This window comes from Delphinus delphis, chromosome 1 (genome assembly GCF_949987515.2).
Source record: "Delphinus delphis chromosome 1, mDelDel1.2, whole genome shotgun sequence".
NCBI lineage: Eukaryota > Metazoa > Chordata > Mammalia > Artiodactyla > Delphinidae > Delphinus > Delphinus delphis.
The window spans coordinates 108407967-108426426 of record NC_082683.1 but is presented as its reverse complement, the minus strand read 5'-3'; the positions used below and the strand labels follow the sequence as shown (position 1 = coordinate 108426426).

The 18460-nt window shown below is 55.3% G+C and overlaps 2 protein-coding genes across 11 annotated transcripts in view; one reads left to right on the top strand and one right to left on the bottom strand.

The window, feature by feature from the left end:
* The window catches only part of PI4KB (phosphatidylinositol 4-kinase beta), a 29647-nt gene extending 23421 nt beyond the window's left edge, over positions 1-6226 (top strand). For 9 of the 10 annotated variants that reach the window (XM_060029746.1, XM_069541350.1, XM_060029766.2 and 6 more), the window contains 3 exons: positions 3778-3910; positions 4155-4275; positions 5331-6226. In XM_060029746.1, the coding sequence (XP_059885729.1) occupies positions 3778-3910; positions 4155-4275; positions 5331-5512 (436 nt within the window). In that variant the 3' untranslated portion in view covers positions 5513-6226. Of the gene's footprint in view, positions 1-3777; positions 3911-4135; positions 4276-5330 lie in introns of all 10 variants that reach the window. The other variant, XM_060029755.1, reaches the window with a different exon arrangement.
* Positions 6227-6262: 36 nt separating this feature from the next.
* Positions 6263-15583, bottom strand: ZNF687 (zinc finger protein 687). The gene is made up of 9 exons (XM_060029690.1): positions 15482-15583; positions 9971-12090; positions 9643-9821; positions 9048-9224; positions 8791-8953; positions 8312-8644; positions 8075-8187; positions 7739-7880; positions 6263-7595 (listed from the first exon to the last, which is right to left on the bottom strand). Exons 2-9 carry the CDS (start codon positions 12071-12073, stop codon positions 7098-7100), a joined length of 3708 nt encoding a protein of 1235 aa, XP_059885673.1. The 5' UTR covers positions 12074-12090; positions 15482-15583; the 3' UTR covers positions 6263-7097.
* Between the last annotated feature and the right edge of the window lie 2877 nt (positions 15584-18460).

Below are 18460 nucleotides of genomic sequence, written 5' to 3'. Positions count from 1 at the left end.
CTAGCATCTATTAAGTGCCTGTGATGGCCTAACATTCTTTTTTTTTTTAATTGAAGTATAGTTGATTTGCAATATTATGTTAGTTTCAGGTGTATAGCAAAGTGATTCAGGTATATACACACACACACACACACACACACACACACACACACATATTCTTTTTCAGATTCTTTTCCATTATAGGTTTATACAAGATATTGACTACACTTCCCTGTGCTATACAGTAAATCCTTGTTGTTTATTTTATTATTATTATTTTTTAATTAATTTATTTTATTATTTAGCTGCATTGGGTCCTCATTGCTGCATGCGGACTTTCTTTTAGTTGCAGCGAGCAGGGGCTACTCTTCACTGCAGTGTGCGGGCTTCTCAATGCAGTGGCTTCTCTTGTTGCAGAGCATGGGCTCTAGGTGCGTGGGCTTCAGTAGTTGTGGCACGGGGGCTCAGTAGTTGTGGCAGGCAGGCTCTAGAGCACAGGCTCAGTAGTTGTGGCGCACGGGCTTAGTTGCTTCCGCGGCATGTGGGATATTCCTGGACCAGGGCTCGAACACGTATCCCCTGCATTGGCAGGTGGATTTTTTTTTTTTTTTTTGCGGTACGCGGGCCTCTCACTGTTGTGGCCTCTCCCGTTGCGGAGCACAGGCTCCGGACGCGCAGGCTCAGTGGCCATGGCTCACGGGCCCAGCCGCTCCACGGCATGTGGGATCTTCCCGGACCAGGGCACGAACCTGTGTCCCCTGCATCGGCAGGCGGACTCTCAACCACTGCACCACCAGGAAGCCCGGCAGGCGGATTCTTAACCACTGCACCACCAGGGAAGCCCCTGTTTATTTTATGTATGGTAGTGTGTATCTGTTAATCCCATACTCCTAATTTATTGCCCCCTTCCCCTTTGGTAATCATAAATTTGTTTTCTGTGTCTGTGAGTCTGTTTCTGTTTTGTGAATAAGTTCATTTGTATTAGTTTTTTAGATTCCACATAGAAGTGATACCACATAATATTTGTCTTTCTGACTGACTTCATTTAGTATGATGATCTCTAGGTCCATCCCTGTTGCGGCAGATGGCATTATTTTATTCTTTTTTGTGGCTGAGTAATATTCCAGTGTGTGTGTGTGTGTGTGTGTGTGTGTGTGTGTGTGTGTACACATACACACCACATCGTAAATAATGCTGCAGTGAACATTGAGGTGCATGTATCTTTTCTTTTTATTTATTTATTTATTTATTTATTTTTGGCTGCGTTGGGCCTTCGTTGCTGAGCATGGGCTTTCTCTAGTTGCTGCAAGCGAGGGCTACTCTTTGTTGCGGTGCATGGGCTTCTCACTGCGGTGGCTTCTCTTGTTGTGGAGCATGGGGTCTAGGCATGTGAGTTTAAGTAGTTGTGGCTCACCACCTCTAGAGCTCAGGCTCAGTAGTTGTGGCGCACGGGCTTAGTTGCTCCGCGGCATGTGGGATCTTCCCGGACTAGGGCTTGAACCCGTGTCCCGTGCATTGGCAGCCAGATTCTTAACCACTGCACAACCAGGGAAGTCCAGTGCATGTATCTTTTCTAATTAGAGTTTTTGTCTTTTCCAGATACAGCCCAGGAGGGGGATTGCTGGATCATATGATAACTCTAATTTTAGGGTTTTTTTTTTATATAGTTTTATTTTATTTTATTATTTACTTATTTTTGGCTGTGTTGGGTCTTCTTTGCTGCACACGGGCTTTCTCTAGTTGTGGTGAGTGGGGGCTGCTCTTCGCTGCGGTGCACGTGCTTCTCATTGTGGTGGCTTCTCTTTGTTGTGGAACACGGCCTCTAGGGTGTGCGGACTTCAGTAGTTGTGGCACACAGGCTCAGTAGTTGTGGCGTGCAGGGTCAGTAGTTGTGGCGCACAGGCTTAGTTGCTCTGCGGCCTGTGGGATCTTCCTGGACCAGGGATTGAACCCGTGTCCCCTGCTTTGGCAGGCAGATTCTTAACCACTGTGCCACCAGGGAAGTCCTAATTTTAGTTTTTTAAGGAGCCTCCATACTGTTTTCCATAGTGGCTCCACCAATTTACATTCCCTTTTCTCCACACCCTCTCCAGCATTTATTATTTGTAGACTTTTTGATGATGGCCATTCTGACTGGTATGAGGTGTCACCTCATTTTGGTTTTGATTTGCATTTCTCTAATAATTAGCAGTGTTGAGCATCTTTTCACAGGCCTGTTTGGCCTGACATTCTTATGTTGAAACCAGATGAAAATGCTGTCAGACAGGTGTTTCCTCAGGGGGGAAATAAGGGTCAGGGAACTTTCAGAACCTGTGCTCCTTCCACACTGCCAGCCTTACAGATAAAGCCAGCAGAGGCTTTGCATTTGAGGACTGAGGGAAACGTCATTATTTATAAGGAATCTGGTTGCAAGCTTTAGACTGTCCCTAAAGAGTCAGCATTTGGAACCCAGGGCCCAGAAAGCCTGGAGCCTGAACCCTTGGGTTGAGTAAGTGGAGGCAGAGAAGCAGGTGCTAGTCAGGCCTCTGGGCTTTTCCTTAGGAGACTAATATATTTGGAAGATGGGAGTCCCCTTTAAAAGGGGGAGAGGGGGACAGGCAGCTGGTAAACCTTTCATAACTCAAAAAAGAGTAGATGTAGTCAAGTAATGAATGGACTCATCCACTGGAGAGAAGTGGCAGCAGTGAAGGGGGCCCCAAGCTGGAAGCAGTTGCAGTTCTCCTTAACTGCTTCAGAATGAGTCCCCCGTAGCTTTGCGGCTGGAGCTAACTCCACTTAAGGAGAGAGAGAAACTGCCTCTCACTGGCCTGGGACCTTGGACAAGTAAGTCAGTTTTCCTCTCAGGACCTCTGTTTTCTCACCTCTCAACTGTAAAATAAGAATCTGGACTAGGACATCTAGAACTTTCTGGCTTTCAAGATTGTGTGTGTTGCTAAATTTGTCATGCTTTCCCAGAGGGGGAAGGACTCAGGTGGGACTGGGTTCTCCCTCTGTCCCGTCTTTTGGCCAGTCAGACCAACCCCAGAGAAGGTGGCTTCAGACCGTGAGCTCTTAGCCTAACAAAGCCTCTGTTGACACTGAGGAGGTCCGTTATGGGCCAGGCCTCACATGCTTTGCATGTTAATTGTTCCTCTTTCGACTGGCCATTCATGTGGGAATCACAGAGACCTAGGATTTATCTGCCTTTAACTGTTCTTCCAGCAGCTAGCCTGTAGGAATTGCCTCCTGAGAATTTTTTTACATAAGTGGTTTTACCAGATAGTTAAAACTGAAGCCCCAGACTATTTCACATTTAAACTTCACTCAGCCTGGGATCTCTGCTCCCTTCCGGTGGGGTGGGGCTTCTGATCTGCAATGGGCCGATAGGAATTACAAACAGAACACAGGTAACTAGGTTGTGACTGGAGGCCTCCCCCTAAGCCAAGTGCTTGGCCTCTGTAAAGGCTGGTTGGAGGGCACAGGCCTTCTTTCCTAGCTTCCCAGTTCTCTGCTAGATTGGGATTGGCTTGGGTGCTTAGAATCACAATTACTGGGAAATTTGGATAATCTTAACCTATTTGATTAAGCTGTTAATGATAGCGAATGAGACCCCACAGCCTTTGTTAGCAGTTTACTTTTCTGATTTCCTTTCTTCTCACTGCTAGCTTTGGCTTCTAGAGGGTTGGACCCAGAGTTATAGGCAGCAGGAAACATGGCAGGGCCCTTGCCTGGTGTCATGTGGCCAGTGTGTTGCAGCTTGAAGCTCCCACCTCAGTGGGACTTACTACTGCCTCTTCCTCTCCTCTGCCCCCTCCTCAGACACAATGGGAATATCCTGTTGGACGCAGAAGGCCACATCATCCACATCGACTTTGGCTTCATCCTGTCCAGCTCACCCCGAAACCTGGGCTTTGAGACATCAGCCTTTAAGCTGACCACAGAGTTTGTAGACGTGAGTCAGGAAGGAGAGGTGTCTCACTGTGTTCTTTCTGTTGTGGGATGGGGAGCTGATGGGCTCCCCACAAATGGGGACAAACAGAACAGAAATGGCAATAAGTCAGGGTGAGGTTGGATGTCCTGGGAGGCTTCCTGCTTGATAAGAGTTGGGGAAGTAACGGAGTTTGGCACGTTTGCCCAAGGGAGGAAGTTCTGACACTGAGCCCCTTTGCGCACACAGCTCTCTCCTCTCCTCCCAGGTGATGGGCGGCCTGGATGGCGACATGTTCAACTACTACAAGATGCTGATGCTGCAGGGGCTGATTGCTGCTCGGAAACACATGGATAAGGTGGTGCAGATCGTGGAGATCATGCAGCAAGGTGGGGCTAGGGAGAAGCCAGGCGTTTGGCGATAGGGCGGTACCCATAGTGCCCTGCGAGTCCCACTTACGTTGGGGCCCTGGGGCATGGAACCTCCAGAAAGTTGATTACACCTCAAGACTGGGGGCGGGGCCTCCCAGAGCGTTTCCGGCTCTGATCCGGTGCCTTGTTTCACCTTCGGCACATTCCTCCTGATTCCTGACAGACCTAGTCCTGGGGGTGGGAGGGCGAGGCAGCAGAAACTACCTCCTAGGTGCATTCAGGGAAAGAACAGTCCCATCTCCAGCCCCCTGGTCCCTTCTCATCTCCCCACCCCTTGCTTAACTTTCATCACTCGGCTCTTCACCAACTCAGGTGTTTGCAGTCATTGGCCTTTGACCTCTGATTGCCCTCTCCTCAGACCTCTTCCCTGTCCCGACACTCAGCCCTTCTGCTCTGAGCCGAGACGGGTTCCTCTCTCATCTTTATCTACTTTCACTGCTGTTTCCTCACGGCCTTGCCATCTAGTCTTTTGTCCAGGATCCCTGGGCCCTCGTCCCCATTCCCTCAAGGCTGTGGTGTCCACCCGGTCTGAGCTGCCAGTATCCTCCTCCCCATCCCTGCCCCCACCCCACAGGCTGTCGCTGTTGCTCAGGAGCATCCCCGTCTGGCCCCGTGATGACGGTGGCCCAGGTCATCTGTGAGTGTCAGACGTAGCGTAGGCAGAGGCCTGCAAGCAGATAAGTGCCCAGTTCAGGGCCCATTCCCTAGACGCTTCCCAGCCTGCCCTCTGGGTCCTAAGTCTGCTCCCTCCGCCCTTACTGGGGGAGATGTGTTGACCATCTACCCTCGTGCCCTCACCTAGAGGGGCTTAGGATTGTGGGATAAAGAAGGGCCTCCTGCCAATTCTCCCTTCTGTGCCCAAGCAGAACTGCATCCACACTGTCAGGGATCTCTCTGAGGTGGGAGGGAAGGGGCACCTTAGATAGCCCGGCTCTGCACTGGCTGTGGTGGCTGTTAGCACTGCCACTCCCTCGTTTCCATCCGTGACCCTCTTCCCTTGCTGCTGCCCCCAGGTTCTCAGCTTCCTTGCTTCCATGGCTCCAGTACCATCCGCAACCTCAAGGAGAGGTTCCACATGAGCATGACTGAGGAGCAGCTCCAGCTGCTGGTGGAGCAGATGGTGGACGGCAGCATGCGGTCTATCACCACCAAACTCTACGATGGCTTCCAGTACCTCACCAACGGCATCATGTGACATCCTCCTTCTCAGGCCCCGGAGCAGTGGGGGATTCAGGGGACCCTCCCTGGGAAGGCCCTTGTCAGAGAAACCCTAAACCAGGAAGCCCCACCCACCCAGCCATCCACCAAGGGAAATGGAAGGCAAGAAATACAGAGGATCATGTGGTAACTGTAGAGCTTGCCGGGGGGTTGGGAGAACCAGCCGTGGGGTCCAGACTTGCTGGGGCTTCCCTGCCACCCCCCACCAGCTGTGTCAGTATTACCACCTGACAGACTCCAGGGCTCACTGCTCTCCAGAGAACAGAAGTGATAAATGTGAGGGACACTGGGGCCTTTCTTCTCCTCACTAGGGTTCGAGAGGTTCTTTCCGCAGGCCATCCTCTTAATGTGTCCTGGGTCCCAGGAAGGAGAAAAGAGTAGGTTCTTGGTACTAAGGACTTGATCCTGTGGTTGGCCTTTGGCCATGCTGCTGCCCAACTCTGTCACCTCCCAGGGACTGACCCCTAGCCCGAGTTCCCCTTGGTAGGTGGGCTTTGGCATAGGGTCCTGCACTTGCTGAGGTTCCCCATCCCAGGAGTGAGGAAGGGAAGAATCACAGCCCCTCCAGTCTGAGGGTATTGGCCTAGCTGTGGGGAATTCCTTGCCCTTATCCTTTCCCCACACCCAGGGAAATAGCTCTCAATTTTTTATTTTTAATTTTTGTTTGAAATAAAGTCCTTAGTTAGCCATCTGTGTCATTTCTGAGTTGTATTTTTTTTCAGGGGTAGGGAGTGAACAGATGCCTCTGTCCAGGATACAAAAGGCACCACACAGAACGAAGTGGAGGAAGATTGCTTTTTCCCTGCCTGTCTCAGTCAATACCACCACTTCCCTGAAGAAGGGCCTTCCCAGCTTTGTCACTCACCCCCTCCCAGACACGTCCACATTGTCTAAGTAAGTCACATAAAAAGAGGAGCTTGAATGGGGATTAAACCACGAGCAGTTTTAATGGTCTGGTTTTCTCCTTCCCCTTTCCCCCACTGTTTGTTAGTATTATTATTACTACAAGAATAAAGGATTCCTGAGAGCCTGTCCCCTCCTCTCCCTGGGACCCCCCCCCCTAGACAGGACTCGTCTCCACCAACCTCCCCCCACCCCGCCCCGGATTTCTGGGGAAAAAAAAAAAAAGCTAAGTGAAAGGCACTGCAGGGGTGGAGGGCTTGAGTGCCAGGGAGTCTCAGGGGGGGGCACTAGGGCAAGGCCAGGGCTGCCATCTGTGCCCACAGGGGTTGAGGAGAGTGCCCCTGACCACCCCAGCATTGGGCCTTCCCGTCCTCCCACCCCCCCCGTCCCACATGGGGGGGGGGGGGGCTGCAGCAAGAAAATAATTAGTGTTGGGCTCAGAAAGAAGGAATGGAGGACCCACTCTACTAGGACCCAAGGGCCAAACCCAAGGCAGGAACCTCAACTACCATTCTCAAAAGCTTGTCCTTGGGGGTTAGCGGGACAGGAGTTGAACAAAACATGAATTCTAATGGAACTCCCCAGCCCAGGGACCAGGCAGCAGCAGTGACCCAGGCTCCCAAGGAAGAGGGAGGGGCTAGTGAGTCCAGGCCTGGGCCCTAGTTGTCCCCACTGCCCCCTTGCCGAGCCCTGATGAACGCCATGCCGTGTGTGCGGAAATGGGTCTTGAGGTTGAGAGGGCTGTCGCAGCTCTTGCCACAGACCTTACATGTCAGTGGGCCTCCAGAAGCTGGCAAGGGTGAATCTCCCCCCTCTGGGTCAGACCTGGAAGGAGGGGCAGTTTCTTCCTCCCCATCCCCCAGGCCCAGGGCACTGGCACTCCCCACACCCCGTTTCTTCTTGTGGCTGATGAAACGGTGCCGGCTCAGGGAGCCAGGGGAGGCGAAACACAAGCCGCAGTCGAGGCACTGCTGGGCACCGCCATCCACCCTCAACCCCGCCATGAGGCTCTGCTCCGCTGAGCTGCTGCTCCGGTAGCGCAGGGGGCCGTGGCCTCCCGCCCCGGGGCCGCCCCTGGGGGACTTGGCTGGAGGTGTCGTGCTGTCAGGCTCCTCACTGCAAGAGTCAGAGGACTGGCGGCGTTTCCTTCCCGGCCCCTGGAGAAGAGAGTGAAGAAACCGGGCCTCCCGTCACCCCCCACCGTCCCTGGCACCCCTGCCCAGCTTCCTGAGGCCTCGGCTATAACCCCGCAGGCTCCTGCTCCCACAGCCCTCATGCAGCAGGGTGGGCCTCTGCCTACCTGGGCTCTGGCACCAGGGCCCCGAGCCAGGGCGTTCCCCCGGCCAGGGGACTGGGCCCCGAGTGGCAAGCCGTGCCGGACCTGGACGTGTTTCTCCAGGATCAGGCGGCTGCTGAAGGTGCGTTTTCCCTCTGTGCAATACCTAAAGGGGAGAGCGGGCGGGGTGGGCTCCAGCGCCACAGCCCAAAGACCAAGGCTCGTGGCTTGAGCAGAGGGAGGCCTCAACCGTCAGTCCACTCAGACCTAAGAGGCAGGTGGGAAGGTACTTTGGGGAACCAGGGTTGGGGGCACCCTGCCGGACAGAAAAGAGGAAGGGGGCCAGGGGGTAAGGGTTACCTGCATGGGTAAACTCGCTTGATACCCTCGTGATTGACCCTGACGTGGCGCCTCAGGCTGGGGGCGGAGCAGAAGGAGCGCTCACACAGGCGGCAGGGAAACTTCTTCACTGACTAGGAGAGCAGGGGTTGGGGGTCTCAGCCAGGCTCCATGCAGCACCCGATCTCCACTGCCACACAGGTCAATCCCAATGCTGCCCCTCCAGCCCATCTTGCTCCCCAGGGGCACCCCACTCACCTTGCCATGCTCCTTCTTCATGTGACCCACATACTCGTCACGCTCAGGGAACCAGGAGTGACAAAGGCCACAGGTCCAGCCTCCAGGGCCCCCACCCCCGCCCTTGACGCCTTTGCTCCCCAGTTCTCGCCGGGGCCGTTTGGTTGGGCGAGGAGGCTCAGGGGAGCTGGGCAGTTCTTCCTCTTCTGAGGATGAAGAAGACTCCTCAGTAGGGGCAGCTGCTCCTCCCCGAGACACAGCCAGCTCCTCAGGCTCAGTCTTGGGGGTCAGAAGGGCACCCCCGGCCCCTTTCCCAGGAGTCTCCTCCCCCGAGCGCCCAGACTGATGTGTGTTCTGTGAGAAGGAGACAAGGGGGGATGGCTGGTGTGGGGGAGGACCTGGCTTTGCCAGAGTCCTGGCTCCTCCCCTGCTCCCACTTCCGGAGGGGTCCCCGGTCAACACAGCTGGGCAACCCCGCCTCCATCCCTCGACCCCTGTACCTTGAGATGTTCCAGCATGGTCCTTTTTTGGGCAAAAAGCAGAGGACAAGATGGGCACTTAAAGACGCTGACACGCTGGGGCAGCAAGTGCTGGTCGAAGTGCGAGGAGAGGAGGGGTTTGTGAGTGAAGACTGTGTCACACATGGCGCACTTGTAGATCATCCTGGGCGGGTGGAGAAGACAGTGCAGACGTCCTGCCCCATCGAGGCCCAACCCCCTCCACCCGCCCCTCCTCACGCTCCCTCCCCAGGTCTCACTTGGCCTGCTGCGTGTGGAAGCTAGGATGCTGGGTGTAGAGGTGGGCGTGGGCGCTGGGTGCAGACTTGAAGGCCATGGGGCAGATGGGGCACTTGTGGAAAACCTCGCAGTGTGACGTCTGGATGTGGGACTTGATGGAGTTCACACCCCCAAACACCACTGCACAGCTGGGGCACCTTGGGGAGTAAGTAGGAGGCACCGTGGTGAGCTGCGGGCATCTCCACGGCCACCTCCAACCCCACACTCATTCACAGGGGCTGGGTGGACTCTAAGGAGTTAATCAGCGGTGGAACCCAGGCAACTGGAGGACAGAGGGAGCTGCAGCACCCAGTTCCCCAAGGGAGGCCTGCGGGGCAGAGAGGCAGAGCTGATGCTCTGGAGGGGGCCCCGCCTGCTCCCTCTCCGTGGGGAACGAAGGGAAGGCAGAGAGCGCCCTGGCTGCGTTTGCTAACACACTGGGGCTGAGTGATTCAACAGGAGAGATGGGGCTCACCTCTGTGAGGCCATCTGAAAGGCTGGTCCCAGGAGCCACGAGACCACCAAGTACAGGAGGAAAAGTGTTGAGGGACTATGGGGAGGAGAGATGGGAGGCACCTGTATCCTACGCGGCGAGAGAAATGCAGACAGGCCTCCCGGAGGTGGGTCTGAAAATTGGCTTGGAGAAAGTTGCCTCCACACTCAGGGCAGACGTGGGGAGGTCGGTTCTTATGCATGCGCTGGTGGGCGCTGAAGCTGCAGCGATTGGGGAGCATCATGGGGCAAGTTGGGCACACCTGTCGAGGGAGTTGAAACCAGGTGAGTCTGTGAGGAGTGGCCTGTCCCCCATTCCTTCTGCTAACCAAGCCCCCACACCTTCCTAGATCCTGTCCCCATGGCATCTGGCTGTCCCCGTCCCAGGGAGGGGCTGGGAAAAGTAACTCACGTTGCTGGTGGCGCCAGGGGCGGGTGGCCCAAGCTGCTGGAAGTGGGCAGCCATGCCGGCCTTGTCCCGGCACTGCTCCTTGCACTCCAGGCAGCGGAAGCAGGTGTAAGCAGAGGTGGCAGGGGCGGCAGGTGGCTCGGCTGAGAGTGGCAGCACAGGGGCCTCAGCGGCAACTGCAGTTACGGCGGAGGAGGTGACGGCCCCGTCACCCTTGCCCAAGGCAGGCAAGGCTGGAGGTCCGAGGGCAGGTGGGACAGCCAGCAGGGGCGTGATGTCCGGCTGCCCCACCATCTGGTCCAGGGCCACCGGCCTCATGACCAGGTGTGAGCACTGCATGACAAGCCCCTTGTCCTTGTGCTCACGGGCATGCAGCAGCAGGCTGCACTTGTTGAAGAAGACTAGGCGGCGGGCACAGTGGTTGCAGGTGACCTCGATGCGCATGCTCCGGCGGTCATAGTGTCGCGCCAGGCTCTTCTCCAACGAGAAGGCGTCCCCACACTCGAGGCAGCGGTAGCCCGTGGGCGGCAGGGCCAGCCCGGCCTCAGCCGGTGGACTCAGGTTTGGCCGGTAGGCAGGCAGCAGGTTCTTGCTGTTGAGGATCTTGTTGAAGGCCTCCACCAGGCTGGACTGGGTCCGTGAGATCACCGTGCCACCCCCTGCCCCCGGCCCGGTGGCCGGCTTAGAGGGCTGCACCATCACCACCGAGGCACCGTTCACCTTCTGCCCCCCGGCCCCCAGCCCTGCCCTCCCCTCAGCCTTGGGCAACGCTTGGGGCACCAGACCCAGCACATTCTTAGCCATCGTCTTAGGGCTGGGGGCAGTGCCTCCAGGCAGAACCACGGCTTTGCGGGCCACACTGGCTGCCATCAGCATGGCAGTGCTTGCGTTCTGGATGGTGGCCACGGGCAGCACGGTGCCCTTTAGCCTTGTGCCATCACCCAGCTGGACACTCACCACCTTTGGACCCTCAGGGGTCGGGGTTGCGGGGGACAGCTTGAGGAGGCTAGCCTCTGCCAGGAAGCCCCCTTCAGGCAAGGGGGCAGGGGGATCAGGGTCTGAGGGGACCCGGGTTACAGTCCTTGTGATATTCCCGCAGGATGTTTTAATGGTCTTAATCCGTACCTTGAGGGGCCTAGAGGAGCTGGAGGAGGCAGGGGAGTCATTGCTGTCCTCATCTGCAGCCTCGGCTCCACTAGAGGGGCTCTGGGGACTTCCCGGGGGAGACTTGTCCACTGGTCCCTCATCCTCTTCTTCCTTTAGGGGCTGAGAGCTGGGCACTTTAGGGGAGGCAAGAGGGCTCTGGTGCCCTGGAGACTTCTTGAAGAAGGACACCCCTGCAACCCGGGAAGGGGAGACACTGGCAGGGACGACTGTGGCCTCAGGGCTAGAGCCTGAGCCTGGGAGGCTCTGGGGATGAAGAGGGCTGCAGCTTTCCTGCTTCAAGGCCCCCAGCAGTGGGGGAGAACCAGGGGGCAGCAGGGCTGGGCCATTCTCCCGGGCCAGCTCAAAGGGAGAGGAGAAAGGAGGTGGGGTCATGGCCCCTTCCCGAGGTGGGGAGGGTGCAGAGGGAGGAAGGGGATCAGGGTGCTCCCCTGGCTCAGGCCCAAAATGAGCAAAGAGGTCCAGGGGAGCTTTGCCTTCCATGGATTTTTCTTTCCAGGTACCCCCACTGGGAGGAGCTGGAGAGTGTGGGGTTCCTGGAAGGGATGGCTCAGGGCCCCCAAAACCATTTTGCATCAGACGAGGTCCCACAGACCCCTCCTTAGTCACTCCCCCAGCCCGGGCCCCTTCCCCTCCTGAACTCCCAGCCAGGGACTCCGACTGCTCAGGACACACAGTGTTCTTGACAATGACGCTGACTGCTGAGACGTCTGGCGGTGGCATGCCATGGTCAGAGGCCTGGGCGGGCAAGCCAGGGCCATCCCCGGCAGCTGCTGCTGTTGCTTCTCCAGATTCACCTCCTATAATGGGTTCTGGCTTCCCTGGGCCTCCTGGCCCCTCATTTTCTTCTGGCCCAGAGTGTATGGCTTCATTTGCATCAATGTCGGGGATGTCAAAGGCAGCAAGGAGGTCATCAAAATCAGGGGTCTTCATGTCCCCCATGGCAACAGGTCCCAGACCTGAGGAAAACAGGAAAAAGACAAACTGAGACCTCTGGAAGCAGGAACGCTGGACCTCCTCCCTCAAGACCTCCAAATTCATCCGCTCTCAGAACCCACACACACTCTGACTTGGGTATACCTCCACCATAGTGCAAATCCTAGAGAGCTGGTGGAGGCACCTGTTTTACCAAACCCTAAAATTGAAAGGAATGTAGTATGCACTTTCCAGGGAGGACACCAAAATCCAGAGAAAGCAAAGGAAAAGAGACTTCTCAGAAATACAGACAAAAGGGACTTCCCTGGTGGTCCAGTGGTAAAGAATCCACCTTCCAACGCAGGGGACGCGGGTTTGATCCCTGGTCAGGGAACTAAGATCCCACATGCCGTGGGGGCAACTAAGCCCGCGCGCCACAAATACTGAGCTTGTACGCCTCAACTAGAGAGCCTGCAGGCCGCAAACTGCAGAGCCCACGTTTTCTGGAACCCGCGCACCACAACTACAGAGCCCACGCACCCTGGAGCCTGCGTGCCACAACTAGAGAGAAGCCCACACACTGCAACAAAAGATACATGCCTCAACGAAGATCCCACATGCCGCAACTAAGACCTGACGCAGCCAAAAATAAATAAAATAAATAAATCTTAAAAAAAAATACAGATAAGAGACAAGGGAGTAGAGACTGAGGGAGTTCAGTGAGCATCTTAGTTGAAACCACTTCAACCCCTCCTGTGCCCAGCACAGGATCAATTAGTCAATACTACTATTAAGGAGGAGGATGTACGTGATGCTCTAAGTTTAAGGGCTCATTCATGGCAGCATGGGATCCATTCATATTCTTCATGGATCTTCTGGGGGTCCACAGAGATCTGAAAGGCCATGTGTACAAAGGGGCATGTGACTTAAGACAAGATGTAAGAACTGATTCTAGTTCCAGCCTTATCAATGGCCTGCTGTACAAGCAAGTTACTCTACCGCCTTACTTTTGCTGTCTGAAAGAGCGGACAAGTAATCTATATATCATAGGGTTGTTCTGAGCATGACATGAATCACAAACATGAGAGCCAGAACCCAGAGTACGATTTATTATTACAGCTAGGACAACAAGGATATGCCAGGCCGAAGAGAAGCTGGGAGGGAATAAGCACTGGAAATCTAGGGCTGGGGTCAGGGACAAGAGTCAGGGGTCATGTAAGCTCAAGTCTGGGCCACTTGGGGTCATTACTGGCACCTGGAGATCTAGCTTGGTTAACAGGGCGAAGTGGGCTCAGGGAAGTTACCCAAGAGACCAAGATGGAAAGAATAAGACACAGGAACAGAAAGAGACAAAGAGAAGAAACGGGAAAACCATAACAGCAGTCTGGTCACAAGGGCCCCAGCCTAGGCCTCTCCTGTCACAAACACCTGCTGCTCGCTCACCTACCTTCCCAAGAGTGCCTGGCCCCCTCCTAGCCAACCCCTCCTCCTTCCCTCCCTCCCTCCTTCCCCATCTTGCTCTCTCAGGGCTGAAACTCCAAGGCATGAGCTTATCCAGCACAGCTGCCTCAACCGGGAAAAGCCAGGCCCCTCACCCCTGTCATTTCTGCTCTGAGCTCCTCACCCCAGTTTATCCCCAACTCACACTCCTCACCCTTTTCATTTTCCCTTGGCAACAGTGGCCCAGGAAGTCTCACCCAACCCCCATTTGTCCCAGTACAAAAAAAAAAAGGTCCCACAAGACTTATGTGGCACTAAACCAACAAGAAGGCCAGCCTAGAGTTTGTGGGGGACCCAGGTGTGTTCCTTACCCATTTCTCCCCACAAGTGTTTCTATACCTAGGAAGAAGCAACTGAAAAAGTCTCTTTCCCTCCACATTCCCTGCCCTCAAGGCAAGCCATTTCCCAGGGCCAATTCTCTCACCTCTTTCCAGCCTTTAGACTGTAACTGGAGATAGTCCCAGCAGGTGGCAGCTGGCATTGCTGGGACCAAGATGGGGGTGGAGGGAGAGGGTACCAACTAGAGGAAGAACGAAAGGGGAGTGCTCCTCTCATCCCCCTCTACTTAATTTACAGGATCTGGGTTTAAACAAAGCCCTCCACCCCTTGCCTCTGCCCAGCTGGATCGCTAGGGCCCTCCCCTGGCCGGCTCCCTCCCGACCGCGAGAGACCAGAGCTACCTTCCGCTCAGGCCCTCAGAAAAGTGGGCTGGTGGAGCACAGATCAGTGGGGACTATGAGAAAACATCTGCAAACTTGCCTCCCCCAAGCAACTCCCCCTTTGGCGTCCAAGTGACTTAGAGGTCATCGGAGAGCCAGGAGCAGACAGTAGATCAAGAAGCGCAGCTCAAGGCCGAAGAGGCTTCCCCGCCCCACGGCTCAGGCCTTTCTGCGGCTGCTGCGCCCTGTCTCTTGGGCTCCAGCCCCCCTCCTTCCCTCTGTTCTTCCCCAAAAGCCAAAGGAAGGGGCTGAACAGGAAGAGGGTGAACTGGCCTGGGTCGGGTGGGGGCTCCGCGTCCCTTTCCCTGGCCCGGGGCCTGCTGCGCACAGGAGGGCGAGGGGCCGGCGGCCGGGGGCGATTAGGCTGCCGCCAAGCTGGGCAGCGGCCGGAATTAAGCCCCTGCCATCTGCCGAGGACCGGCGCGGGGAGCATGTCCAGGGTTGCGGAAAGGGGGCGGGGTGTACATGGGAGAAGCCAGAGGGGAAACTGAGGCGCGCCGCGCTTTTCTAGCTCTCACCAGCGTGCTAAGGGAAGGACGGGCCTTGGCCAGGCCAGGCCCTCGGGGAGCTGCCGCGCAGCACCTCCCGGCCCAAGACTACACCGGAGCAGGGAAGGTGTGGAAAGAGAGTAGTGGGGAGGGGACAGTTTTTGCCAGACTCGCAGCTCTCCAGCCGGGGTCCGTCCCAACTCCGACCTCCTCCCCTCCCTCCCTGCGCAGCCTCCTCCCCCCGAGGGCTCCCGAGGCTCTCTCGAGACTGGGGAGGAATCGGAAGGCACGCCGCGGCCTGGGGCACGAGCCTGGGTCCCGTCCGGGCCCGGACGCTGACCCGTGCCCAGTCGGGGTGCAGGCTCCGCTCCGGCCTGGCCCAGTTCCCCCGCCCCCACCCCCGGACACGGACACCATTTTAGGTCGCGACATCCCGCAGCTTCCAGTCCCCGGGCCGCGCTTCGGACGCCTCTCGGGCTGGGGGCGCCAGGAGTTGGGGACCCCGACGCCCCTCCACGTTTACCCTGCTAGGGGCTGTGCTTTCAACAGGCTAGGAGTTTCGCCCACGTGCCCCAAGGAATGGGGGCGACGTCGGGGCCCCGGTAGAAGCCATCCCGGGGGGCGGCGCGGAGAGGGGGTAGTTGACCAAGTGGGGGAGGGGTGGGGGTATTTACCCGCCCCCCCAGGGGGCGGGGCCAAAGGCGGGTATTTACCCCAGGCACGCTTACTTGTTCCGCTCCCAGTGCGGGCCGAGACCCGGCGGTCTCTTCCCTGCTCCAGTCGCTGCCGCCGCCGCCGCCGCCGCCGCCGCCCTCCCCACGACCGCCGCTACTTCCTGCTTCTCTCCCGTTCAGCCTCCCCCTCCCTCAGCTCCCTTCGCGTTCCAGGTCTGGGCTGCCCGCTTTCGCACTCGCCATTGGCCAATACCCCCGTCGTTCAGTACTGCGCCCCGCCCAGCTCCGTACTGGGTTGGCCTTAAGTACTGCCGCTCGGAAACAGCTAGGCACAGGCTTCCCAGCCTCATTGGGCAAGAAGCCTAGTCCTTCTGGAGAAGCTTCTTCCCATTGGTTGCGCCGGGGCCCACTGCCCCATCTGTGCATCTCAAAAATGATTGGCCTCCGCCACTGTCGTTTAAAAAGAAGCCAGTCTGATTCCCTGTTTTCCTACAGGAGGATGTGACTATCCCAGGTGTGTCTCCGCCCCCTCACTCCCTATTGGCCGCGATCCCTGAAGCCTGCAGTTCACTTATGCAAATTTAGAGAACTCTCTGCTTCTATTTGTTGGACAGGTTGAGGAGAACCGCGTTGGCCCCGAGTGGAGCCCGGATGTGTTGATCCGTTTGCGGTGTTTTCTCAAGCTAAACCCTAATGTCAGTCATGCCGTGCAGCAGTCACAGAATGGGACGTCACCGAAAGCACCACGTCATCTGGTTGACCATTTCCTCGTGGTTTTCCCACTGTCTAAATCGTCATATAATCTGAATGGATGGGGTCCTCGCACGGGTTAGCTCCTGGGCGATGGCGTCACCCACTGCTCCTCCCTCTGCAGGAGGGCTTGTAGCGGGGGCGGGATTTGGAGTGTGGAAGGCACCGGCACCTGAAGCCTGGGACGGGCTTGCAGACCGGAAGTAGGGGAGAGGTGACGTTAGCGTGCTGGCGTGGCCTGGGCTATTTCCAAAGGGATCTTAAAGCGGCATTGTGGAACGCCTCCTAAGCACGGGGATGGGGGAGGGGGAAACCCGCCCCGTGTCCATTACCCATTTAAGAGTTCTCCTTTCCCCGCCCCCAGCACGGGGGTAGGGGGTGGAGTCGAGGCCGGTTTTCCCGCGCTTTGTTGCCCCGCCCCCTGGAGGCGGGGGAAGGGGAGGGGATGCCAGGAAATTGAGTTACCTTGATACTCTAATGCGCAAGCGCTTGCAGAGTTCGTCTGCAAATCCATCGTGCCAGCTCTCGCACACCCTAGCCGGCCGGCGAGCCTGCACATCCTGCCTTGCACACAGCCGGTGACAACCTGGATGTTGTTATTAAGGTGGATCTGTTACCCTGTCCAGGACCCTGGACCCCGGACACTCTGGCGCGCCCTGAGAGTTTACGTGGGTAATAGCGACTGTATTGAGGTGTGAATCAGAACCTCTGGATGGGAATGTTGGGGCCACCACTTACCACATGGTTCCATCGGGCAAGTCGTTCAACCTCCCCGAACCAGTTTTTTCATGGATACAATTGGGATCATAATGCCCACCAGACATGATTGTGAGGATTTCAAGCGTTTAGAATGTAAAAGTGCTTTGTAAAGCGATGGGCAAATGGGATTAGTGCCCCCCTTTCCGGCGCCGTCTTTCTCAAGGTTGCCTGCAATTGCTCCAGCTCAGGGCGCCTCGTCCACCTCTAAACAACTAACTAGAATCGCATACTGGATGTAGCCAACCGGCATTCCATTCTCATCTCCTCTGAGTCTTCCTGTATGGAGCCATAATTACTACTCATATACACGCACTATGTGTGGGACCTATTATGAGAATTTATGTATAGTAACTCATTTAATCGTTACCAAAACCCTGTGAGGGAAGTGCTATTATTAACTCCATTTTACTGAGCAGGAAACTGGCACAGACAGGTTCGGTTAGGTCACTTGCCCAAGGTCGAAGGCAGTGAAGTTGAAATTCTTAAGAGTGCAGACAGCTAAACACTTTTTCACATATTCCCTTACCAGGAGGGTTCTGGATAGGTTTGTTCTTCAATTAGATACACTAATTGTATTTAAGAAATATTTTAGTTCAACTAATACTTCTTGAGCACCGTCTATAAGACCCTGTTGTGGGCACTGGGGATACAGCAGTGAACAGAACAGACAAGAATCCCTGTCCTTATGATACATACATTCCTGTGGACAAGACCATAAATATGATAAGTGAAAAATATACAGAACCATGTAAGAAATTGCCCAGGAGAAAAATAAAGCAGGGCTATCAAGCCATGAAAAGACATGGAAGAACTTTAAATGCACATTGCTAAGTGAAAGAAGCTAATCTGAAAGGGCTATATACTGTATGATTCCAACTATGTGACATTCTGGAAAAGGCAAAACTATGGAAACAATAAAAAGACCAGTAGTTGCTAAGGTTTTGGGTGGAGCGAGGGATGAATGGGTGGAGTATAGGGGATTTTTAGTGTAGTAAAACTATTCTTGGGACTTCCCTGGTGGTGCAGTGGTTAAGAATCCACCTGCCAATGCAGGGTACACGGGTTCCATCCCTGGTCCAGGAAAATACCACATGCCACGGAGCAAGTAAGCCCACGTGCCACAACTACTGGGCCCGCGCACCTAGAGCCCGTGGTCCACAACAAGAGTAACCACTGCAGTGAGAAGCCCGCGCACCGCAATGAAGAGTAGCCCCTGCTCATAACTAGAAAAAGCGTGCAGCAGCAAAAACCCAAGGCAGCCAAAAATAAATTAATTTTAAAAAAAAACTATTCTTTATGACACTGTAATAGTTGTTACATGACATTATACATTTGTCAAAAGCCCTAACGTAAGATATGGACTTTAGTTAATAATATACCAATATTGATTCATTAATTGTAACAAAAGTACCACTAATACAAGATGTTAATAACAGGAGAAACTAGGGGAAAGGAAGCATATGGAAACTCTCTGTAATTTCTGCTCAACTTTTCTATAACCTAAAACTGCTCTAAGAAATAAAG

What these genes read in the sequence shown, in the direction of transcription:
- ZNF687 (XM_060029690.1), bottom strand. Translation starts at nt 12,073, where the DNA reads ATGGGGGACATGAAGACCCCTGATTTTGATGACCTCCTTGCTGCCTTT. An exon ending in TTCCACACGCAGCAGGCCAA is followed by an intron (nt 8,954 to 9,047) that starts GTGAGACCTGGG and finishes CCACCCGCCCAG; the next exon opens with GATGATCTACAAGTGCGCCA. An exon ending in GCCCTGGTGCCAGAGCCCAG is followed by an intron (nt 7,596 to 7,738) that starts GTAGGCAGAGGC and finishes TCTCTTCTCCAG; the next exon opens with GGGCCGGGAAGGAAACGCCG.